This window comes from Dama dama, chromosome 11, assembly GCF_033118175.1.
Source record: "Dama dama isolate Ldn47 chromosome 11, ASM3311817v1, whole genome shotgun sequence".
Classification (NCBI taxonomy): domain Eukaryota; kingdom Metazoa; phylum Chordata; class Mammalia; order Artiodactyla; family Cervidae; genus Dama; species Dama dama.
The window spans coordinates 60932700-60959037 of NC_083691.1; the positions used below are offsets into that span (position 1 = coordinate 60932700).

Sequence of the window (26338 nt, forward strand, 5' to 3'; positions counted from 1 at the left end):
TTTTCAGGAAGACAATCTTCTCCTAAAGAAAATTCCAAATGCATTCATCTTCTTTGACCTTAATTCTTAGGATAGCTTAGGAGTGTCAAAGAGCCAAAGGCCAGAGTTTCTCAGCCTTGACTGTCCACTGCAATCACATGTAGAACTTTAAAAACCCAATAAATATGCCTACTTTCCCCTGCCCTCAACACATACAAGATATTGTGATCAGTAATGTTTGGTTTTCAGGCTTGAAAAACCACCCATAAATTTATATATAGGTGTTTGGTCTATGGCTACTCTCTGAAATGAAACCAAAGTATTTCTTGGCATTTGTAAAAGATACAGATACACACAATACTTATTTGGGCTTTTCTAATAAAAATTCCCAAGTCTTGTATTGACTTATAGATTAACTTAAAAAAATAATTTTTAGTAAGTAAGTCATTTCAGGTTTTACACTTTAGGTCTTAAAAAACAATGTGGGCATGGTAGTTTTGTTGTTGTTTGCTTTTTGTAGTTTTTGTTTGTTTAACTTCTAAATTAGGCCCTCTAGGTAGTTAAGGCAAAAGGCAATTTCATACTTCTAATGCCTGGGACATGATGTTTTATGTTGAGACTAATAGTCTGCTACTGTAATTCCATTATAACTTAAAAGATCAAGGTTTTGTTCTAGAAGAGCCAAACCAGGATGAGTAGAGATAGATAAATTCAATATTAAAAGAAACAAAAATTCTATTAATGTGAATGCAAAAATTTCTAATCCTTTTCTAGTTTCAGGTGATCTTTCATAATGATTTATTTCACATTTAGTTGCTAAGTTACAAACAACATTGTAAGTATAAAGACTACTTTAAATGTACTACTTTATTAACATTTATTTAACATTATTTAACATTATAAGTATAAAGACTACTTTAAATGTAGTACTGTTAGATGCAGGATGGGAAAATGAAGACTAAAAGTTGCTGAGACTTTTGAGGGAAGGTTGGTATTGCCCCCTGCATTCATTCATTTTCCCATAAATAACATTTAAAAAATTTAAATATACTCTTGACTTGTTTATAAATATACTCTAAACTTGTTTTGATCAAAAAGTATGATTAATAACTGACTGAGTAACCAAATACTCAGTGAATTCAGGAAGAGACCTCAAGTCCAAGAACCCCAAGTCCTAGAGTGGATTTTAGAGTGTTAAATTTTTAGTGATGTTCTATGGCTGTTTTCTTCCAATGCAGTTTCCTCTGTTGCATTATATTAAAACTATTAAATATATACAGCATTACCAGTAAATGCTTACTAGAACAATAATGTGTTAATGACTTGTTTTCTTCCTTCTAGTCTGTAGATGTTGACTGGCCCCCTGCTCTGGATGACTAGCTTTCAGATTTGGAAACAAAGAGTAGGCTTTTCCAGCTCAGCATGGACGTCCATCCAGCATACACTGTAAAATGGCTGTTTTTACCCACCATAACGGTGTCTTGGAAATCATTTGGATCATGTTGATCTATATATTTTTAAATTTGTTGTAACATCTCAGGATCTATCTATGTGTATAATTTGTGTTGAATTATTCTAAGGATGTCTTACGATTTTTCTCCAACCCCCAACAAGCCAAATTATGAATAATGAAACCATTCATTTAGAGTTACAAAAACAGGATACATTCTGATAATCTGAGAAGTTCTAATTTCTTTCAGCAAAATTTCCCTCCACAGGATAGTTAAAATCATGTTTTAAATTTTTTAAATGATCTTGATAAAAGTTACCTCTAGACTTATACAGCACAGTATCCTTATAATATTCTAGGACATCAAATGAAAATCTGACATCATTCATATTTTTCCCAGTAAGCTTCAAGCAAGCTATTACCAATAGAAGTACTGTTTTGGTATGATTTGTCAAAATCTTAATGACTCCAAGTTACTATTCTGACAATCTAGAATTGTCACTATGTTTCCTGGGGGAGAGGAAGTAACACCTTAGGTATTGAGGCATACCATGGCAAGAGACTTTTAAATGAGGAGACACAAGTGCCTTCAATGACTTTAATCCCAGGGATAAGATTCTGAAAAACTGACTTGCTAAACAAAGGTAAGCTGATATTATTCCAGAGTGCTTCAATATATTATCTAATTGCGAACATCTTCATCAGGTAGATAAGAGTATTATCATCTCCACTTTATAAATATGAAAACCAAAGAACAGAAGTTAACTGATTTATCTAAAATTCATCTAAAGTTCCATATCTGGGACTAGGACTGAAGTTTCCTGGTCGCTAGGGTCCTTTCTAAAAAACCTTATTATTGAGCACCTCCTACATGAAGGAGGCACCTAGAATGTCATTTTAATGCACATAACCATGAGAACTGACTTTTGGAATTTAGATACCAAGTCAAGCTTACAAAAAAATAGCCCAAGTAAATTTCATGTGAGCTCATATGATTACCGTTTGTTAATTAGTTAATCATCGGTACTCTGAAAAGGAAAATCCTTAAATAAGCACAACCTAAAGAAAATGGATGGATCATTAAGAAAAAAGTTTCAGAAAGGAGTCTTATTAAAATTTCAGATATAAGTGCAATTTCCATCACCATGATTCAACTTTCTGAACTTATTTTGGAACACGTGTGACTTGGATAGTATGGATTACTCAGTTTCCCATCTCTACATTAAACATGCTTTAGAACTACCCTTGTGGTACAGTGGATGAGAATCCTCTTGCCAATGCAGGGGACATGGGCTCTACCTCTGGTCCAGGAAGATCCCACATGTCACGGAACAACTAGCCCATATACCACAACTGCTGAGCCTGTGAGCCACAACTACTGAAGCCCAGGAGCCTAGAACCTGTGTTCTGCAACAAGAGATGCCACCGCTATGAGAAGCCCATGCACTGCAATGAAGAGTAGCCCCTGCTCACTGCAACTAGAGAGACCATTCACAGCAACAAAGACAAATAAAAAAACAGAAAAACATGCTTCAGATATACTAAGTTGTATCATTAACTTTAGGAATCAGGAAAATGCTTTAACTGACATGAAAAAATTTCATATGTGAATGAAAGTGAAAATCACTGTCATGTCTGACTCTTTATGAACCCATGAACTGTCCGTGGAATTCTCCAGGCCAGAATACTGGAATGGGTAGCTGGCTCCTTCTCCAGGGGATCTTCACAGCCCAGGGAATGAACCCAGGTCCCCTGCGTGGCAGGCAAATTCTTTACCACTGAGCCACCTGGTAACAGCAAATAACTTTTTCATTGTTCTCAATGCCAGAAAATGAGAAAGGGATAATAGAAATAAACTTGTGGTAAAAACGTAAGAACTTTTGTGTGAATGTTTCTCAATTTCTAGGGAAATTTTGCTACGAGAGATTTAAATACTTTGAGAAATAGTCTCTTGTAGGTTTCTTCTTGACTCGGCTTTGAATTTAGTAGATCTGCAAATGGAGGAATTAAGAATCTCCTTAGCAATTATTAGAAGACTTCTTATACTTACTATACTGGGATTATATAAAATTTCAAGAGGAAACAGCTGTATATACTTATTCCAACTATTCATGAGACAGGTTGTTGAAAATTAATGTAGGTCTTTGTTTAATTAGAACTGAAAATATTAAGTAATAAGAGTGCAATATAGTTTTTTGCCTATATAAAAATATTTTAAAATTAGTTTTGTGATCTTATACTATAACTTGTTTAAATGTTTGTTTTTTGTTTTTTTTTTAGTAACACTGAAGAGAAAGGGCCCTTTGTACTTTAAGTATCTCTTTGTCCCAAATACAGTCTTGTTCCCTTTAAGAAAAACACTGAATAGCTGGAAAAGTGAAAAAAAAAATTGATAAAATGAAAAATTTCCTAAGTAAGATAAGTGATTTCATTTACACATCATGTGAAATTAATTTAGAAGTTAAATTTCTATTTCTGTAAAAAGCATCTTATTTAAATAGATCTTTTCTTATGGGGTTCTGTTCTTTGATTTTTAACTCCATATAAGAAAATGAACTTTAAGCTTTCCTGAGTTGATTTTTTTTTAAACGATAGCCTTTATTATTATAGAGAAAATATATTTTATAACATTTTTCAATTTTTTTCATTTTGAAATAATTTCAAACTTGTAAGAAAAGTACAAAGACTGTTTTTTCCTGAAATATATCACCTCAAATACACTAGGTGTGTAATTCCTACAAATAAGGACAAATTCTAACAAACAAGGATATTCTTCTACTTCATCACAATATAACTATCAAAATCAGGAAATTAACACTAATATTACTATTTTTTTTATTATTTATATATTTATTTATTTGCCTGCACTGGGTCTTAGTTGCAGCATGCAGTATCTTTTTAGTTGCCACACGTGAGATCTATAATTCCAAGATGTGGGATCTAGTTGTGGCATGCAAACTTTTAGTTGCGGTATATGGAATCTAGTTCCCTGACCAGGGATTGAAGCCAGGTCTCTGCTTTGGGAGTATGGGAGACTTAGCCCCTGGACCACCAGAGAAGTCCCCCTAATACTACTATAAATTAATCCACCCACCCGGCTCAAGTTTCACCAGTTGTTACAACTATGTCCTTCATAGTCAGGAATGACACTCTGCATTTAATTAAGTTTCTTTAATCTTCACCAACCTGATACAATTTGTCTTTCCTTTTCTTTTTTTTTTTTTCCTTTGTATCACATTTATCTTTTTATTTATTTTTTTTTTTTTTTAGAGTTTTACTCCCCCCCCCCCATTTATTTTTATTAGTTGGAGGCTAATTACTTTACAATATTGTAGTGGTTTTTGCCATACATTGACATGAATCAGCCATGGATTTACATGTGTTCCCCTTCCCGATCCCCCCTCCCGCCTTTCCTTGATTTTCATTACTTTAACGTTTTTGAGGATTTCAGGCTATTTTGTTGACTATTCCTCATTTGGGCTTGCCTGAAAGAAACTGAAAACTTACACTGAAAACTGAGTTTATACCAGTACTTCCAACTCCAACCTTCTTCTAGTTTCTCCCTCATAATTAGGTTTAGCTTGCACCTTTCTAGCAAGAATACCCACAAATGGGAGATTACCGTCTTATATCCTTTCAGATGTCACATGATTTGATACCTGCTGTTACTGGTGACTGGGCTTTGATCAGTTAATGAAGGTGATGTGTGCCAAGCTCTTCCAATTTTTTAGTTAACCCTTTTTTTCCCTTTAATAAGTATCTTGTAGGGAGACCATCAAACTTTTCATTCACTAGTTTTAGTATTTATTGAAGACTTTCACCTGAACCAATCACAATGATTGTCAAATGATTTTCTAATTCCATCATTCCTTTACATGTACTGGTTGGCATTACACTGAATCCACATCCTTCTTGGGGATTCATGGCTTCCTATTTTATTTGATCGTTTATAATTTGTTACTGGCATTTATTTTTAAGTGTTGACTTGGCCAGTGGATACCCCTTCAAGCTGGCTCCTTTGTCCTTCTGACATATCCCCATCATTCCTAAAGCATGTTCTTACTTTCTAATACAAAGACATTCCAGGCTTATCTTGTATTTCATCTGCAGCCCTGAAATGGCCATTTCTCTAAGAACAACTGGTTCCTTTTCATGGAAAATAATGGAAAAAAGATGTGCCCATTGCTACTGTGGCATTGCTGCTCCCAAGCCCTCTCATGGCGTGCATGTGTGCACATACACCTATATGTTTACCTACACATACTATGAGCTCATACCAGTACTTCCACTTCCAACCTTCTTCTAGTTTTCTCCCTTTCCTTATTTGCAGTTCCTTTCTGACAGAAATCTGGCTCCCATTAGCCTTAACATTTTACTTAATAGATCATTCCCCTTGATAAATAACCAATCTTCTATTGCCACACCCTTATACAAGATCGCTGAGATTCCCCTCCCTCCTCCCCTCAAATGTTCCTAGGCTCCACACTGTAATCCCACACTGGGCCGGCACTTTTCTTCCTGTGGCAGATGTAACTCTTACCTTGCGCAGAATAAGCAAATGATTTTTGTTCTGAATTGCTGAAGAAGGGAGAGACACAGGGAAGCAAATAAGGCAGAAAGGCAGAAAATGAAAATCTTTTAAGAAGGCATTTTGGTACTAAACAGAATTATCATTTTAAAGGACAGTTACATATGCAAATATATTCAGCTATAGCATTCCATAAAGATGTCTAATGTTTCTAAGCAACCAAAACTGCCTTCTTCTGTAAGGCGTATGCTATAAATATAAGAAAATCTCAAATGTTTTAAAAGTCAGATAGCAAATTTTTGTAACGGCTTTAGAATTTTTTCCATTTATTATCAAGAAAAAAATCACTGTATACAAGATATTACAAAGGTAATAAAATATTCTGTACAAAAGACATTTTGACATTTTAAAAATGATTTCAGCTTTTAAGTATCAGACTTAACATTAAATAATTAAACACTGAGAACTTTTAAAAATCATTTTTTCAGTGCTTCCAAATTCATTAGTCATTAAGAAGCATATACAAATATTTAGAACACCTAAAAAAATAGAAGTCATCTAGAAAAGGATTCATCCGGTTTGAGCCATGCATTTAAGAATGCCCATTACCCAAAAACTTGGTGGTTTCCTTTCTGTCTCATCTTAAAGCTGTCTGAAGTGTGCACCACGAGCTCAGCTGTGTCTGACTCTTTGCTACCCCATGGACTGTACCTGCCAGGCTACTCTGTCCATGGAATTCTCCAAACACGAATACTGGAGTGGGTTGCCATCTCCTTCTCCAGGGGATGGTCACAATCCAGGGATCAGTGATCAGTATTTTTATCTAATTACCAAATAAAATCAAGTGTGTCACCAACGAAGTCTCCTGAGACTAAATTTCAGAAATAGATCCTCAAACACTCCAACTTATTTTTCACTACATTTTATGCAAAGCTATAATACTTGATTAAAGTTTAAGAAAATAAGCAAGATGAATGTTTGCTACCTTTAACAGAAATTTGTATTTTATTGACCTGTCTGTGACCTGAGAACTTGATTGACTGAAGCACCAACATTTTGCACTACTTACAGTTTATTACTGTTTACACATAGGTGTTTAATGATTTTTTGGTTATTCTTTAAATTTCTGAAGTCCAATAGTAAACTGAAGTTGTAGAAATAAGACATGTAAGAATAAAGAGTATAAATGCTGCTCCCTTTAAATATATAATTACTAGCAGGTGTTTTATTTTTTCTTCTAAAACTATAGACATTTAGAATAGAAAAAATATTTAGAAGAAATAATTGTTTTGTACCTGTGTTTTATTAGTGAAGGTAGTGGGGACATGATTACTATTGAGATTTGACTTTACTCACTGACGTTAAGTTTGTACTTTAAACTCTGCTAAGATGTATTAGTTAAAATATTAATTTGACTGAATCTTAGACAAAGGCATAAAACTGGACAAGGCAACTCATATATTTATCTCTGATTCGCTGCCCACATCTGGGCTTATAATGTAAAAAGCATGAAATTTTCTGTTACATGCAATGCAAAAAGCATATACTCCATCTCCGGAAGCAAAACAGATCAGAAATCTTTCAGTGGCCACTTCACTAACTAAGATGAGACTCCTTTTTTAGGAATACAGTCATAATACTCACAACTTGTAGTCAATTTTGGCAAAGAAATTAAGAGTCCGAATTTGAGAACTGGAAGTCATTAATTGACCTTATCTTCAGTATACAATAGGAAATGTTCTGGAAAGGATATGGCCAAATGAAAGTCCTCCAGACCTGGCCTGGGCAATAGCTAGCCATTCTAAAGAGAAAGTCATCTCAGCGTTCTTACTAAAGAATCTAGCCCACAGTGATTTGTCACTCTGAACTGGAAGAAATGTCTGGATTGGAGATTATCAGGGCCACAGGGTATATGCATATGTTGGTTTACTAACGATACTTGATTTGTACTATACAGTTTACAGTGCTTCTTATGCATTATTTTACTTAATACAACACGCCTTGTGAGGTAAGTAGGCTGGGAACCATGTGAAGAGACAGGCCCATGGGAAGTGCCATCTGCAAAATATTATACAACTTTTAAGTGGCAGAGCTGAAGACTCAAACCCAGATGTCCTGACTGCAAATTACTCTTCCCATTTCTTTTATTTAACACCACACAGTAATTTTTTAAAATCCCTCCCTCAATAAATCAATTTATGATAGAAGAAATTATTTGGGGCTACTAGGCACCCTGGGTCACCAATTTTAAGTCTCTCTTAACACAGACAGCATAGTTCATTTTTCTGAAGCATTAGGTTAGAAATAACCCAGCTATTTGTTGTTCACTAAGGCTCTGAGTAGGGAAGCCCAGCTACCAGTGTTGAAGGCCAGTTAAGACAGTAGGTTCTGATGACAGAAATCAGACAGTGGTTTTGAGGTTCCTTCCTGGCAAGGGGCAGGAAGGAAACTTCTGGGGATGTAGAAATGATTATTTACATATGTAAAAATTTATCAAGCTGTAAATTTAAAGTTAGCCTACTTTATGCACTTGATGTTATCCCTCAAAAGAAAAAGACTGACATCTTTGAGAGCAAGTCGGTTGTCTCATTCACCTCTATGCCCTTTCTAGCCCCTAACATGGTGCTTTGCACATGAGACATTCAAAAATGTGATTGGTTACATGAATACTGGAGTTCTGTGCAAGGGGACGGTGCTGAGGGAATGCCCCAAAGGTGAGATTAAACCTGCCACACAGAGCAGAGAGGAGTTAAGTTCAGAGTTCTTAGGATATTTTACAGTATTCTAAGAACTGTAAAATTTCTACCTAATACTCTTGATACTATAGGAGGCAGAGGGTAAAGTATTTCACAAGCCTGGCAATCACTGCTTTCCCTACCAGATTAAATAATCATTTAAATCATTTATATGATTTAAAAATCATATACTTGTTCACATTTTTTATAATCACATCTATGTCAGTTTCATTCTTTCCCTCTGTTAATACTACCATTTATTTAGCACCAGCCAGGGATTATGCTAAGCAATGGAGTCCCAAAGGTGAATGAGATAAACTATGTAAGTGTATAATTCAGTGCGAGGAGGTCTGCAATGGGGACATGTGCAAAGCTGTGCCTCAGCTAGGGAGGCAGACCAAACATCACACAGCTCTCAAAGGCCATTTGCTGTGGTTGTGAAAAGCAGAGGCAGAGCGGACATGTTAAAGGCACGGAGGCCTAGGGACCTGAGAGAGGTTTTTGTTTGTTTGTTTCTCAAGGAATGCTAACTATGTAATATACTGGATTGGAAGTATGGGGAATTCTTTTTTAACTGGAGCAACATGGAAAAGATTCTTGTGAGGGAAGAAGAATGAAGGCCTAAACTAAGAATGCAGCAGAAGTGAAGCAGGGACAAATGCAAGAGAGTTTTTTAGAAGGCAGATCCAAAAAGACTTGATAACTCTTTCAGTGTGAGGAGAAAAAAGAATAAAATGATTCCGAGGCTTCTATTAAGTATCTTCAGTGGCAGGGTCCATGGTAATGCCATTAATGAAAGTCAAGAATGTGACAGGAGCAGCCAGTTTTTGAGGGAAAGCTGAAGGTTTCTTTTGGGCACTCATGAGTTTAACCAGGGGAAAAAATAGCACCAACCGAGCGCTGGGATCGAGACCCTGGAACAAAAGTCAACATCAGAGAGGAGTACCCTACGAGGGAGTGGTCAAGAGGACAGGTTATGAATCGGTTGAGCAGAGTGAAGGCTGGTAAGAACACACTAGATTTGACAAGGGAGGGTATCTGGTTACTTCCCAGGATATCCTAAGTAAATAGGAGGAGAAAAGAGAAAGCCTGACAGGCTAAAGAATGACTGGGAAGTGAGGAAACAGGCTAAACATACTTCATACAGCTGGACAGCGCTGGACATGAAGGGAGGGAGCATGACAGCAGTGGGATAAGTGTTTATTCTTGCTCTTTTAAGTGAGAGGAAACATTTACTGTGTTTATACAAGAAAAGCACTAAATGTTACATGAGGATACAGAAACAAGATGGGAGAGAAAAGGAGGGAACTGCTATATAAGAAGAGCTTACAAAGCAAGAGGTCCTTTTTTCTTCAGAACTTTAAGTGGGGTGACAGAAGAACAGATGAAAGTATAACCACATTTAGAGAAAAAGAAGAAGTAAGCTGCCAGTTTTTTAAAATTATAAAATAAAATTTATGATCAATAAATAGCACCTGAAAAGTTAAAAAACCTTGGGAAATACTCTGAATACAAATTTAGCAGGACCTTACTTCCACTTAGACAGGAAAAAACCTGCAGAACAAGTTGGTTGTTTAATTTAAAATATCCTAACAGTGTTTAAGCTGATAAGTGCAAGTTAATATATACAAAATTATACAATTCTGTATTTAAAAAGAAGTTCGTCATCTATAAGCCACTGTCTGGAGATATCTGGGGTTCATATTTTGAACAGGAAAGAAATTATGCCTTCAGGTTTTTTCTGGTAAGTTCTACTAAAGTATATTATATGCTTATGATTTTTATAGTTGTATAATAAAAATACGTCACTTTGAAATCATAACTCAGAAATATTAGTGAGTTAGGTATCTTATTGCTTCTCAAACTATCCTGACCCCCAGTCTTATCTTGTTCTCCCTCCTCATTTCCTAGAATCACTCAACTCAGAATTTTAATTTTTATGACAGTCACACACTCCTCATTTTGACAAAATTGACCAGTTTTTAATCATCCCAGTAAATTTATGGTTTGGTTGGATACTGTGCTATGCTTAGTCACTCAGTTGTGTCCCACTTTTTGTGACCCCATGGACTGTAGCCCACTAGGCTCCTCTGTCCATGGGGATTCTCCAGGCAAGAATACTGGAGTGGGTTGCCATGCACTTCTCCAGGGGATCTTCCTGACCAAGGAATCGAACCAGGGTCTCCTGCATTGCAGGCAGATTCTTTACGAGCTGAGCTACCAGGAAAGCCCCTATATAAGTGAAAAGACATTGTTTATAGCTAGGAATATGCTCAACAATTGTGGTAGGGTCTAGTTGTAAAATAAACTAGGTCTTTAATAAATTACTTAGCATCACAATTAAGATTACTGGCCAAATTCTACAGTCATTTTGTCACTGGAATTACTTTGCTTTCAAATAGTTTTGAAGGCAAATAGCTTTGAAAGCAAAGTAGTTAATCATCAACCTGAATGATTGATTCTGATATACATGATTCTGATATAATAAACTGAATGTCACATGAAACAGACTGAAATGTCACATGAACTATAAAAATCATAAACATTTAATAATTAAAGATATTCTTTCTTTCAAAAACCAAAGTTCTATTAGTAATACTCTGAATGTTCAATACTTACTAAGTGTTTAATATGAAGCAGACATGGTTCTACAAATGCAGGGTTCAACAAAAACAGAAAACTTTGCCCTCATGAAGCTTATATTCTAGTATAGGAAAACAAAGACAAACAAACAAGAGTCAGATCATGATAAGTGTTATGGACAAATTTAAAGGAGGGGAGACATGGAGTACCAATGTATATACAGTTAAGGAAGGCCTTGATCAAGTAACAGTTGAGTGAGAGTGAAGGGTGCAAGGTGTGAGCTACATATACAGCTGAGAAAAACATTAAAGGCAGAGGGAACACCAACACCAAAGGGTCTGCAGCAGGAGTCTACTTAGGTTTTTTGGTCAAAATTCATTTTTATTAATAGAAAATACACTTAATTCCAGTTGTTATACTTAAGTGAAAGTGAAAGGCACTCAGTCGTGGCCAACTCTTTGCAACCCCATGGACTATACAATCCATGGAATTCTCCAGGCCAGAATACTGGAGTGAGCAGCCGTTCCCTTCTCCAAGGGATCTTCCCAACCCAGGGATTGAACCCAGGTCTCCTGCATTGCAGGCAGATTCTTTATCAACTGAGCTACCAGGGAAGCCCATTGTTACAATTAAAGTTGCTAAAAAAAAAAAAAAAAAAAAAAACACCACTTAATCCTGTTTTAACTAAGAAAATGAAACTGTGGCTTAAAAAAAAAGTACTCAGCACCATTTACTCATTTATATTCATTAGCTGCTGATAACTGTACTTGGTGTTTTTGAAGAGGAGTGCTGAAGCCAGAGAGCCTGGAGTTGAATGAGAAGGGGAAAATGGTAGTGGGTGAGGTGAGGAGAGGAAGGGAGTGTGGGCCTGCTAATTTTAAGGACTTTGGTGTCTACTCTGAGTGAGACGGGGAGCCACTGGATAGTTTTGAGCAAGTGATTATGATTTCATTTCTTTTAAAAAGAATCGCTGTGGGTACTCAACAGAGAACAGACTTGCCTAGATAATTCAATCTAGGCAAGAGAATATATGGTCTGGAACAGGATATTAACAGCAAAGGTCAAAAGAGGTTGTCAGCTTTGGATATATTTCAAAGGTGGGGCCTATCATTTGCTGGTGGATTGGATATGGGAGATAAAAAGAAAGAAGCAAAGATGACTCCACTGTTTTGAATATGAGCAACTAGAAACATGACATTGCCTTTTATGAGGAAGGACAAGCAAGTTTGGGAGAGAAGATTAAGAACTCAGCTCCGGGTGTGTTGAGTTTGAGCTTTAATTAGAATTTCATGCAGACATGTTACACCAGCTGTTCTACATACACACACAAGCTCGCTCTCTCTCTCTTTCTCCAAGTCTGGAGTTCAGGGGTGGATCTAAGCTAGGGGTAAAATTTGGGAGTTGACAGCATGAAACTGGATGAGATCACAGTGAGTTTGGATGCAAAACAGAAGAGGAAAGGTTTAAGGAAACTTCTTCCTCTTAAAACATGGATGTAATTTTGGAAAACTCAGCAGTGGCCACAGGACTGGAAAAGGTCAGTTTTCATTCCAACCCCACAGAAAGGCAATGCCAAAGAATGTTCAAACTACTGCACAATTGCACTCATCTCACATGCTAGCAAAGTAGTGCTCAAAATTCTCCAAGCCAGGCTTCAATAGTACGGCATGAACCGTGAACTTCCAGATGTCCAAGCTGGATTTAGAAAAAGCAGAGAAACCAGAGATCAAATTGCCAACATCCACTGGATCATCAAAAAAGCAAGAGAGTTCCAGAAAAACATCTATGTCTGGTTTACTGACTAGGCCAAAGCCTTTGACTGTGTAGATCACCACAAACTATAGAAAATTATTCAAGAGATGGCAATACCAGACCACATGACCTACCTTTTGAGAAATCTGTGTGCAGGTCAAGAAGCAACAGTGAGAATTGGACATGGAACAACAGACTGGTTCCAAATAGGAAAAGGAGTACGTCAAGGCTGTATATTGTCACCCTGCTTATTTAACTTATATGCAGAGTACATCATGTGAAACGCCAGGCTGCATGAAATGTAAGCTGGAATCAAGATTGCTGGGAGAAGTATCAATAACCTCAGATATGCAGATGACACCACCCTTATGGCAGAAAGTGAAGAGGAACTAAAGAGCCTCTTGATGAAAGTGAAAGAGGAGAGTGAAAAAGATGGCTTAACACTCAACATTCAGAAAACTATGATCATGGCATCCCCATCACTTCAGGGCAAATAGATGGGGAAACAGTGGAAACAGTGGCAGACTATTTTCTTAGGCTTCAAAATCACTGCAGCCATGAAATTAAAAGACACTTGCTCCTTGGAAGGAAAGTTATGATCGACCTAGGCAGCATATTAAAAAGCAGAGACATTACTTTGCCAACAAAGGTCTGTCTAGTCAAAGCTATGGTTTTTCCAGTAGTCATGTATGGATGTGAGAGGTGGACTATGAAGAAAGCTGAGCACCAAAGAATTGATGCTTTTGAACTGTGGTGTTGGAGAAGACTCTTGAGAGTCCTTTGGACTGCAAGGAGATCCAACCCAGTCAATCCTAAAGGAAATCAGTCCTGAATGTTCATTGGAAGGACTGATGCTGAAGCTGAAACTCCAATATTTTGGCCACCTGATGCAAAGAACTCACTCATTAGAAAAGACCCTGATACTGGGGAAGATTGAAGGCAGGAGGAGAAAGGGCTGACAAGAAGATGAGATGGTTGGATGGCATCACTGACTCGATGGACGTGAGTCTGAGTAAGTTCCAGAGGTTGGTGTTGGACAGGGAAGCCTGGCATGCTGCAGTCCATGGGGTCACAAAGAGTTGGACACAACTGAGCGACTGAACTCAACTCTAAAGCTAAAGTCAAGCAATTTTAAAGGTATGGATCTAAACAGTACAAAATGTAGAGAACTCCCATACCTTGAAAGCTTACTGCCTTCTGCTCAACTTGGCATTTTAAAGGAAGTTTGAGTTACATGTAAATCTTAGCAACTCTAAAAATCCCAGAAAACCCCCTAGGGGTCACCTTGGGGTTTATTTTAGGGGTCCCCAAAAATAAAGGAATTAATTTTTCCAATGGCATAGCCATTACAGGTTTTACCTTTAATTTGCTTAAAAGCAAATATCCATTCATTCATTTAATTAAGACTACATTAATACATTATAAAAGAAATAGAAAAAACTGAAACTGAACTGAAAAAACTGAACTTTTGCTCTAATGTTCTCCTTCAGTCTCTCCTGGGGAAATGAGGCAGGACTCTCAGGACAAAATTCTCTTTTTTTTTTTTTTGGGTCAGAATTCTTACCACAAATATTTCAAAAGAAGAAACAGTAAAGCTCTTTTAAATTTCTATTCTGGAATTTTTCTTTTGTGACTGTTTCCAACTTTGTATTCTACATACCCAAAGTATGTATGGGTTGCTTCTACATACCCAAAACAACCCAAAGTTAGCGGTTTTTTAAAATGGAAAAATTGATTTTATTCAATATTTAATATGTCAGATTTATCATACATTGGTTTATGTAAACTTTTTTTGTATGTAGGACTCCACAATGCATCATAGCCCAGGAGTTCAGTCTGTCGGATTTATCTACTTTTGAAGCAAAAGTCTTCTGTAAATGAATACTAGACTTTTTGTAACTCTTCCTGAAGTTAGGAAATGAGTTCCTCCCTCTCTTTTGGCTACAGCTTCAAGCACTGAGCATTTGTTGTATTTCAAAAAGGTCTGTCTCAGCAAAACAAGAAGCTCCCAAGCCAAAATTGCCTGTTGGAGGAACCCCTTACATACCTAGTTATAAGTACAGCTGACCCTTGAACAACATGGGGGTTGGGGTGCTAACACTGTACTGACAGTACAGTGAAAAATTTGTGTTTAAAACTCTACAGTTGGACTAACACAACATTATAAAGCAATTATATTCCAATTAAAAAAAAAAACTGTATAGTTGGCCCTCTGTTTCTATGGTTCTATATCCATAAATTCAACCAATCTCCAACTGTGACATAGTAAAGAAAATCTGCACATAAGGGGACCTGCCCACACAGTTCAAACCTATGTTGTTCAAGGGTCCAAGGGTCTATGAATGTGGTATGGCATCAGTCAAGGAAACTTGACTGATATATAAAGGTAGCGTCAAAATAGCATATAAAGGTAGCATATATAAAGGTAGCATCAAAATAGTTACCTTCAAAAGGATTTAATTCTTGAATCACCATTTATATGCCTGCAATGCAGGAGACCCGGGTTCAATCCCTGGGTCAGGAAGATCTCCTGGAGAAGGAAATGGCAACCCACTCCAATACTCTTGCCTGGAAAATCCCATGGACGGAGGAGCCTGGTAGGCTACAGCCCGTGGGGTCGCAGAGTCGGACACGACTGAGCGACTTCTCTCTTTCTCTCAACATTTATATCTTACAAGTTAACTTGAAAAAATTCAAATGGAAATGAGTCATTCAATTGTTCATTCTGCATAGCTCCAATACCTGAATACTGACTATTTTGACCAAAGTTATGACTGTTTGCATTAGTACCGTTTGATGGTCCTGCCTCATTTATCATACTGTTATCTGCACAATTAAAGTCAGATCCATCAAATGCCTCTGACTGTGCAACAAAAGCAGCAGTACTAGAACTGGTGACTGTTGACATGCTGGAAGAAGACATCTGGTGGAGCTGTCTCAAGTCTCTTGGGTCTAACACTGAATTACAAGAAGGATTTTCAAGATTCATGCTCACGAGTCTCGGATTATCGGTCTCCCTCATGCTGTCATTACTGGGTGTTATCATGTTCACAGGGCAGTTAGGCAGCATGCTGGCATCAGAAATACCATATAAGTCAGCTGGTGATACGGATGATGCTTCCATTCTACCTATGTCATTAGTATTGTTATAAATACAAGCACTAGAAGCATTCAGATCACTCATTTCCAGGAATGGTGGGATAACTTGTGAATTAGAGGAAAGTGTCCCTGTTGAAAAACCACTCAGTGAATTCGTATTAACTGAGCGTGAGGTGGGGTGGGCGATTGATGACCAGCCTGAAGAAGACTGAGTACCCATTGGTAGTATGGCTGAAGCAGGATGTGACAATGTACTTGAGATGGACGCAGAGGAAGAATAGTAGGATTCTGCTTGACTTGAAACAGGCCTGGAAGTTTCTGGCAAAACTGCACCATGAGAAAACAAGTTTGGTTCTGTGGGGAAGGAAATGTATTTTTACAAAACTGAAATGAACAAAATTCTAAATTAAAATTATATAAACAACCATAAAAAATTTTCAAGGAAATAAATGTAACACTTCAAATAAAAATGTTAAATAGGATTATAATTATTACACAAGTCCAAAGCTGAATTCCATAATACTGTTTTACAAATGCCTATAAAATAATTTGGTAAGTTATTTTGGCATAGAAAATTTCATTTCAGTTAAATGTGGAAATCTAGCTTCTGAGGCCTTATAAAGGTACTTTTGAAATTTGAAAGATAAATGTCAGAATTTCACTTAATGGGCCTCTAAATATTCAAAATCATTTCATATTCTCTTCTTTCAGGAGAAAATCGAGGGATGGAGGAAACATTAAGGATGATTGAGAAATATACATAAATTTCTAAGCCATATTATGATATAATTCACGCTAAGGTACTATAAAATTTTCAGAAAAAAATGGAGAAGTCTACATTTAATTACATATTGTATGACTGCTGTACATATTAAACCAAAAGAAAGCATTGATTTAAGAACATAAAAAGAAAAAAAAAGACTTCTAAGTAACCCTGGATAATGATCTAAAGCAGAAATTGGCAACTTTTTTTCCCATAAAAAGCCAGACAGTAAATATTTAAGGCTTCATGGACCATGCAGCCTCTACTGGAACTTCTTAACTCTGCAGTTATAGTACAAGAGAAGAGCCATAAACAATATGCAATCAAATGAGCTATGTTCTAGTAAAACTTTATAAGTAAATATAGGCAATTGACATTTCTAAACCATTTCTTTCATTAGTACAATTACCACCATAGGAATGAAATGTAATTTCTCAAACAATAAATCCCAAAACATAATCATAGTTGCCAACAGGACTTTCAGAAGGTGAGATCAATTCATTCAATATTCATAGCATGAAAAAAATATGTAGGAATGGAATAAATCAAAGATGCAGTTTTCATTACTAAGAATGGAATTCCAGTATACTGTGCAAAACACTGGTCTCTCTGATCACAAGGAATACTCTATAGGGCATAAAATACCTTTTTTGATGAATCTTGCTTCTCCAGTTGGTCCTAGGGGGCTAGGTCTAGGTCTTTCAGGAAAATTAACTCCTGTGATAAATTTTTTCCATTATTAAATGTAATTTGAAAAACAACAGTACATCAGTTAAAATTTGAAAAACTGAATAAAGAAAAAAAAAAAAAAAACCCAAACCAAAAATTTACTTAAATACCAATCAAACCAAAATATTCTTACCACAATCCTGCCACAGTTTCTGGAAAAGCAGAGTTGTTTTTTGTTTCTTTGCTTTATTTCCATATGTGTCTGGTTAGAAAGAAATCGAGAAAATGTGTGAATCATCAATGAGTATGCTTCCTCTCCTTTAACACATATATAGATGTTTTATTCCTACATAGAAAATGCTTTAAATAAATGTACATAGCATGGATTTCTAAGTGTCACAAAGTATGTCCCAAGTCAGTAATAAAATGCATTTTTCTCTTAGTAAAAAATAGTTTATAATATTCATCTTATTTTATTATTACACCTACAGGTTAACCAGTGTCAATTAATGGGTTAAGGGAAGATAAGGACCAAGATGGAGACCACTTTCTGAGTGGCAAGTTTGCCATCTATCAAGAAGGCACAATAAGGACCAAAACAGAATCTCAAATAAAAAACAAATTCTGATAAACAATCTAGATAAGTTGAAATTATTCCAGATACCTTTCCTAAGAAAGAGATTCAAAGAGCACAAAGATCAGTCAAAAATCAACAAAAAACTTTAAGGAAAAGAAAATTGTGAATAAATAACATGACTGTATTCTAATATATCTTACAAGAAAATGTTCTTAGCAGGACTAAGAAACACATAAAACATTAACACAAAAGGTCATACCCTTTTCATCTGGCAGGTATCTAAAATCCATAGATTCACTAACTTCCTGATCAGAAGGTCGCCGCAACTGCATCTTTACTGTTACCGGTTCCGTTATAGCTTTGCAGTATGGTGGAGTCTTGAAAACAATGGCTACTTGACGGTGTACATCAGCTTGTGAAAAGACACCTTTTGCTTCCCACTCATTCAACACAAACCGAACTTCTATGTCATCTAGTGAATACGAAAACAAATAATTCGAACACAAAGTAAAATGTACCAATCAATTTAAAATATATTCTGAATTCAATGAAACAAACAAAAAAAAACAAAAAATACCTTTCTGAACTTTGTCACAGAGTAGAAATATTTCATCTCCTCCTTTGACACTTCCACAGTTCTTGTTTACACGACAAATCCTTAATTCTGCAGTATTAGGAGCACCTAAATACAAAGGATTTTTTTTTAATGGGTTGCTGCCTTAGTAATTGAGTTAGACAAGGCTGTGGTCCATGTGATCAGACTGGTTAGTTTTCTGTGATTGTGGTTTTCAGTCTGTCTGCCCTCTGATAGAGAAGGATAAGAGGCTTATGGAAGCTTCCTGATGGAAGAGACTGAGGGAGAAACTCGTCTGTTCTGATGGGCAGGGCCATGCTCAGTAAATCTTCAATCCAATTTTCCTTGATGGGTGGGGCTGTGTTCCCTCCCTGTTTTTCACTTGGGGCCAAACTATGGTGGAGGCAATGAAGATAATGGCGATCTCCTTTAAAAGGTCTGATGAACTCATTGCTACACTTAGTGCCCCCAACCCCACAGCACACCACTGCCAACCTGCACCTTCGCCAGAGACTTCTGGACACTCAGGGGCAAGTCTGGATCAGTCTCTTGTGGGGTCACTGCTCCTTTCTCCTGGGTCCTGGTGCACACAAGGTTCTGTTTCTGCCCTCCAAGATTCTGTTTCCCCAGTCCTGTGTAAGTTCTGGCGGCTCCATGGTGGGGTTAATGGCGAGCTCCTCCAAGAGGGTTTATATCATACCCAGGTCTGCTGCACCCACAGCCTTGTCTAACTCAATAAAACTAGGAGACACACTGTGTAGGGCCACCCAAGATGGATGGGTCATGGTGGAGAGTTCTGACAAAACGTGGTCCACTGGAGAAGGGAATGGCAAACCACCTCAGTATTCTTGCCTTGAGAACCCCATGAACAACATGAAAAGGCAAAAAGATAGGACACTGAAAGATGAACTCTCCAGATCGTCAGGTGCCCAATATGCTACTGGAGATCAGTGGAGAAATAACTCCAGAAAGAATGACAAGACGGAGTCACAGCAAAAACAACACCCAGTTGTGGATGTGACTGGTGATGGAAGTAAAGTCTGATACTGTAAAGAGCAATACTGCATAGGAACCTGGAATGTTAGGCCCATGAATCAAGGCAAATTGGAAGTTGTCAAACAAGAGATGGCAAGAGTGAACATCAACATTTTAGGAATCAGCAAACTAAAATGGACTAGAATGGGTGAATTTAACTCAGATGACCATTACATCTACTACTGTGGGCAAGAAGAAATGGAGGAGCCATCACAGTCAACAAGAGAGTCTGAAATGCAGTACTTGGATGCAATCTCAAAATGACAGAATGATCTGTTTGTTTCCAAGGCAATTAATTCAGTATCACAGTAATCCAAGTCTATGCCCCAACCAATAATGCTGGAGAAGCTGAAGTTGCATGGTTCTATGAAGACCTACAAGACCTTCTAGAACTAACACCCAAAAAAGATGTCCTTTTCATTATACGGGACTGAAATGCAAATGTAGGAAGTCAAGATATACCTGGAATAACAGGCAAATTTGGCCTTGGAGTACAGAATGAACAGGGCAAAGGCTAATAGAGTTTTGCCAAGAGAACATACTGGTCATAGCAAACACCCTCTTCCTACAACACAAGAGAAGACTCTACACATGGACATCACCAGATGATCAATACCAAAATCTGATTGATTATACTCTTTGCAGCCAAAGATGGAGAAGCTCTATACAGTCAGCAAAAACGAGACCAGGAGCTGACTGTGGCTCAGATCATGAACTCCTTATTGCCAAACTCAGACTTAAAATGAAGAAAGTAGGGAAGACTACTAGACCATTCAGGTATGACCTAAATCAAATCCTCACAATTATACAGTGGAAGTGAGATATAGATTCAAAGGATTAGATCTGATAGAGTGCCTGAAGAACTATGGATGGAGGTTCATGAATTGTATAGGAGGCAGGGATCAAGACCATCCCCAAGAAAAAGAAATGCAAAAAGGCAAAAATGGTTGTCTAAGGAGGCCTTACAAATAGCTGTGAAAAGAAGAGAAGTGAAAGGCAAAGGAGAAAAGGAAAGATATACCCATTTGAATGCAGAGTTCCAAAGAATAGCAAGGAGAGATAAAAAAGCCTTCCTCAGTGATCAATGCAAAGAAATAGAGGAAAACAACAGAATGGGAAAGGCTAGAGATCGCTTCAAGAAAATCAGAGATACCAAGGGAACATTTCATGCAAAGAGGGCTCAATAAAGGACAAGAATGGTAGGGACCTAACAGAAGCAGAAGATATAAAGAAGAGGTGGCAAGAATACACAAGAGAACTATACAAAAAAGATCTTCACGACCCAGATAATCACCATGGTGTGATCACTCACACTCAACTAGAGCCAGACATCCTGGAATGTGAAGTCAAGTGGTCCTTAGGAAGCATCACTACAAACAAAGCTAGTGGAGGTGATGGAATTCCAGTTGAACTATTTCAAATCCTGAAAGATGATGCTGTGAAAGTGCTGCACTCAATATGCCAGCAAATTTGGAAAACTCAGCAGTGGCCACAGGACTGGAAAAGGTTAGTTCTCATTCCAATCCCAAAGAAAGGCAATGCCAAAGAATGATCAAACTACCGCACAATTGCACTCATCTCACACGCTAGCAAAGTAATGCTCAAAATTACTATGGTTTTTCCAGTAGTCATGTATAGATGTGAGAATTGGACTATAAAGAAAGCTGAGAGCAGAAGAATTGATGCTTTCGAACTGTCGTGTTGGAGAAGACTCTTGAGAGTCCCTTGGACTGCAAGGAGATCCAACCAGTTCATCCTAAAGGAAATCAGTCCTGAATATTCATTGGAAGTACTGATGTTGAAGCTGAAACTCCAATACTTTGGCCACCTAATGTGAAGAACTGACTCCTTGAAAAAGACCCTGATACTCAGAAAGATTGAAAGTGGGAGGAAAAGGGGACAACAGAGGATGACATGTTTAGATGACATCACCAACTCAATGGACATGAGTTTGAGTAAACTCTGGGAGCTGCTGATGGACAGGGAGGCCTGGCATGCTGCCGTCCATGGGGTCGCAAAGAGTCAGACACAACTGAGCGACTGAACTGAACTGAAACTTAATAATACATTTTATTCCTCTTTGATGGAAAATTTTAGGAAAACAACTTACAGGATAGATAGCAATAAAAACTTTAGTGTATAAACAAATAAAGGACACTCAATACCTTAATCTTCCATATCTATCCCTTTCCTTTCTTAATGGCATTGCCCTGGTTTATTTAGAGCTTTGTGATTTCAATTCTAGACATTAACACATCTTTTAATTAAATCTCCCTGCTTGTAAACTGTGATTTTTCCTATCCATCCCATACACTCTCATCAGATTAAACTTTTAAAATCATGACCATAACCCTATGGCAATGCAGTTTTCATACTTCCTATTATCTGGTCAACATTATTCCAATAATTCCCTGGTATTCAAAGCTCTCCATGATGAGGACAGTCTGATTTACTTTACCTTTGTAACTCTACGTTCCACTACCTTTTTGCATGTAGAACTGGTATAGTCATACATCACTGGTGCACACATATGTTAAGAGTATACATACACAGAAATATTTGAGGGCAATTTCATAATCTTTAAAACTATAAATATCCAGATCCTTTAATCTACCATTTGCCAACATTTCTACTTCTACAAATTTATGCTAGGGACATCTGCACAAGATAGGCACATACAGGATATATTTATTGCAGTACAATTTGTTAAAGGGAAAAGAAAAAAATTGAGCAGGAAACAAACCAAATGCCTTGTAACAGGCTAATGATTTATGAAATTATGATACAGTTATATCATATGCAGCTAATGAAAAGGATAAGGTACCCGAAAGGGAAAGAGGTTCAAGATATGTTTCTAAGAGGAAAAAAAACAGTTAAAAAAAAATCAGTGATGATTTTTCAAAAAGTTGCCAAAAATAAATGGTGTGAATGATGATGATGATGAGATGAAGTATTTGTTGTATATATATTAAGAAGAAACTGATGAAATATCTTTCTAGAATGAGATTATAGGAGGTTTACTCTGCTTATTATCTACTTCAGATAGATAACATCTACTCCATAATATTTGAATTTTACCATAATGAGCATACTCATTTTTTTAAATTGCCAAAATACTTTAAAAAATTTTAAAAAGCTAACATTGGGACTTCCCTGGTGGTCCAATGGTTAGGAATCTGCCTGCCAATTCTGGGGACATGGGTCCGATCCTAGGCTGGGAAGATTCTACATGATGCAGGGCAACTACGCCTGCGCATCACAACTACTGAGGCCAAGTGCTGCAACTACTGAGCCAGTGCCCTAGAGCCTGTGCTCCACAACAAGAGAAGTCACCACATGAGAAGCCTGTGCACCTCAAAGAATTAGCCCCTGCTCTCTCCAACTAGAGAAAAGCCCGTACAGCAACAAAGACCCAGCGTGGTCAAATACATAATAAAATAAAAGTCAAGGCTACAAATACAAGAAAAACAAATTACTTACGGTTGTCATAAATTGGGTTGGAGACAACAGGAGGTAGAGCAGTTGCCAAATTACCATGTTCATCAGGGAGGAAAACTTGAAAACATAATCTCACCACGTTGAGGTCACAATCTTCAATATCAAGTAGCTGTTGTTCAGGGACTGAATAGTACATTTTTAAAAAAATAAGGATATAGAATAGTCACATAGAACTAAAGCCCGGTTAAGTCCTCCTCCCTGCCCAATACAGCCAATAACCTTTAGTAGCATCCAAATCTGTACTAACAAAAATACAATGGTACACAATCTCAAGCCAGCCTTTTATGCTTTTCATCATATATTTCACTATCCATAATTCATAAGTAATGACCATGGTCAGGAAGTAACTATCCCAGTCATTTGGTATTTAAAGCAAAACCCCAAAGTTGCATAAATCAAATTTTTACAAAAAATGGTTGTAGGTTTTACACAACAGAGACTAGGCATTTATTCATTAATTTAACAAATATGTATTTAGTTCAGTCATGCATTAAGGACTCTGCAAATTATCTCCAAAATCTGCATAAGAATTACTCCATTTTACAGATGAGGAACTGATTTTAAAGAAATGAAATTACATATCTAATGTTTCACAACTAAGAAATGGCAGAGAAGAATTCAAACTCAGGCCACTAATTCCAGAGCCTATGCTCTTAAAAAAACTGAACCCTATTACAAAATTTTACATATGCGTTGCATAAAAATGACATACACAGGAATATTTACTAAAACTTAGATCAATATTTTAGGGATCAAATACCAAGAGGATACTAAATGAGTTAAGTCTGCTAGTTTCCTTAAGAAATTTAATGTGCAAACTTAACTTTCCTCAAAAAAAAAAAGCACAAAAAATCCATAGCAGGAAAACTTTACAGTTCTGAAAAAAATTGTTTTAAACATGCTTTATGACAAAATATAATGACAGTCTGTTAAACTGCTATTTAAAATAAGTCTAGTTCCAAAGGAAAATATAACTGCCTTTTCAAAGAATACTATAAGGTGTAGCAATCAACGATAACTAACAGCTATGTTTATAAAAAGCATGAAATACATATATTAAATAATATGAAAATTTTATTTTTCAAAAAGCATTGAAACTTGAAATATGAAATCTGAAAACAGTTAAAACCCAAATTCTTTATTCTCTTTATTCTATTATGAGTTAGCAATAATAAAAATGACAATGTATTTTTGACTGTTTTCATTTAAACTATACTCAGTAGCTATCATGATATTAAAAATTATTCCACTGTCAGCATTCTTAAGCCTACAATTCCAAAGAGCCTACAAAAACATATGTTTACAACTAAAAGGTCAAATGTTATGATACAAACACCTGTGCCACAGCAATCTCTGCTGGCACAACTAGAGATCCACCTCATCAAAATAAATGTTTTAAACATTAAAAATTTACAGTTTAAGATAATGTTTCTCAATTCCTAAGATAAGTAATCAATACACACAAAAATAAATTAGAAAAGTGCTCTGACAAGTTTAAAAACAAACCTATGTGAATGGATAAACTAACTGTGACAGCTATGTAATAAAAAAAGAACTATGAATATATACATAAATATGTATGTATCTCGAAAATGTGACGTGAGCAAAAGGAACCAGATACAAAATATATACCACATGCTTTCATTTGTATGAAAATTCTAGAAAAGATTGATTAATGACAAAAGAAAGCAAATAGCTGACTCGAGCCAGAGAGGAGAAAGGGAATTGACTGGGAAGTAGACAAAGAAATTTTGTAGTAATCATGGAGGTAGTAGAAATATTTCTCATCTTGACTATGGTGGTGTTACATACATCTGGGTGGATCCCACATCATATAAATGAGACCTCAAGAAAACTTAAAAATCTTTTAAAATAGTACATGGAAGAAAAATAAACTGGTTAATAAACCAGGAATGGGAATAAAGATGTATTTATTATAAGTCAGGATCAAAGAAACCCAGAGAGGTAAGTTCAGGATAAGAGGCTTCTTGTTTTCCAGATATATCTTGCCAATTTAGAGGTAGCTTGAGGATGAGAAATTGAGATGAGCTTTCAAAAGACTATAGATGAAAAATAAAGGAGTGCAGGGTCTGCCAAAGATAGAGAATCTGATAAATGCCCAGTGCTTTGGCTGGGGCTCTTGAGAAGCTAAACCCAGAGTAAGAGTGAACGAATGGAAAGATACCAGACCTCACAGGGATAAAAGCCCAGCTTCAAATAACCTAAATCATTCACTAATTTTAGATGATCTCAGACTTCTAGTGTGACTAGCCACCTACCACAAGAAAGCCTTCTGAAGGGAGATTACATCCTAGACCTCAAAACTCTGCGTATAAGGTGACTGGTGAAAGTGAAAGTTGCTTAGTTGTGTCTGATTTTTTGTGACCCCATGGACTATACAGTCCATGGAATTCTCCAGGCCAGAATACTGTACTCTATTTTAAATAAGCAGGCATAAGAAAGAAGTGAAAGTGAAAGTGTTAGTTGCTCAGTCATGTCTGACTCTTTTTGATCCCATGCACTGTAGCCCGCCAGGCTCCTCTGTTCGTGGGATTCTCCAAGCAACAATACTGGAGTGGGTAGCCATTCCCTTCTCCAGGGGATCTCCCAAACTCAGGGACTGAACCCGGGTCTCCTGCACTGCAGGTGGATTCTTTACCTCTGAACTACCAGGGAAGTCCTGGCGTAAGAGACAAAGTAATTTTTTTTTAAGAAAAACAACATATAGAAACAAACCACAAACATTCCAAATAATTAAGTTTTCAAACACATGATTTAAAATAACTATATTTAATATATTTCAGGAGCTAAAGATAATACTGAGAGTTCAGCAGAGTACTTGAAACTATTCGAAAAGGAACCAAGCAAAATTCAATAGAACCGAAAAACACAATAAACTGAAATTTTAAATGTCATCAAATTTATCAACTGTTTTATAGAAAACACTTCATGTCTTATCTTTCTATAGAAACCAAGGACTAAAATCTATCTACCAACATTTTATACTAAGAGGTTTATATATATAAATGTATACATACATTTAGAGTTTTACTTTTATACTAAGAATCCTTAAAGTATTGATCTACACTGAAGTCT

The 26338-nt window shown here is 36.6% G+C and overlaps 2 protein-coding genes across 6 annotated transcripts in view; one reads left to right on the plus strand and one right to left on the minus strand.

Annotated features, from left to right (window-relative positions):
• The window catches only part of PUS10 (pseudouridine synthase 10), a 74981-nt gene extending 71315 nt beyond the window's left edge, over positions 1–3666 (plus strand). For 4 of the 5 annotated variants that reach the window (XM_061155380.1, XM_061155377.1, XM_061155378.1 and 1 more), the window contains exon 18: positions 1321–3666. In XM_061155380.1, coding sequence (XP_061011363.1) covers positions 1321–1359 — 39 coding nt within the window. In that variant the 3' untranslated portion in view covers positions 1360–3666. The remainder of the gene's footprint in view (positions 1–1320) is intronic. The other variant, XM_061155381.1, reaches the window with a different exon arrangement.
• Positions 3667–8812: 5146 nt separating this feature from the next.
• The window catches only part of REL (REL proto-oncogene, NF-kB subunit), a 42717-nt gene continuing 25191 nt past the window's right edge, over positions 8813–26338 (minus strand). The window contains exons 5-10 of the mRNA XM_061155383.1: positions 23225–23365; positions 18713–18817; positions 18395–18607; positions 17752–17820; positions 17535–17606; positions 8813–16480 (exon numbers count right to left, since the gene is read on the minus strand). Of these exons, the coding sequence (XP_061011366.1) occupies positions 15699–16480; positions 17535–17606; positions 17752–17820; positions 18395–18607; positions 18713–18817; positions 23225–23365 (1382 nt within the window). The 3' untranslated portion in view covers positions 8813–15698. The remainder of the gene's footprint in view (positions 16481–17534; positions 17607–17751; positions 17821–18394; positions 18608–18712; positions 18818–23224; positions 23366–26338) is intronic.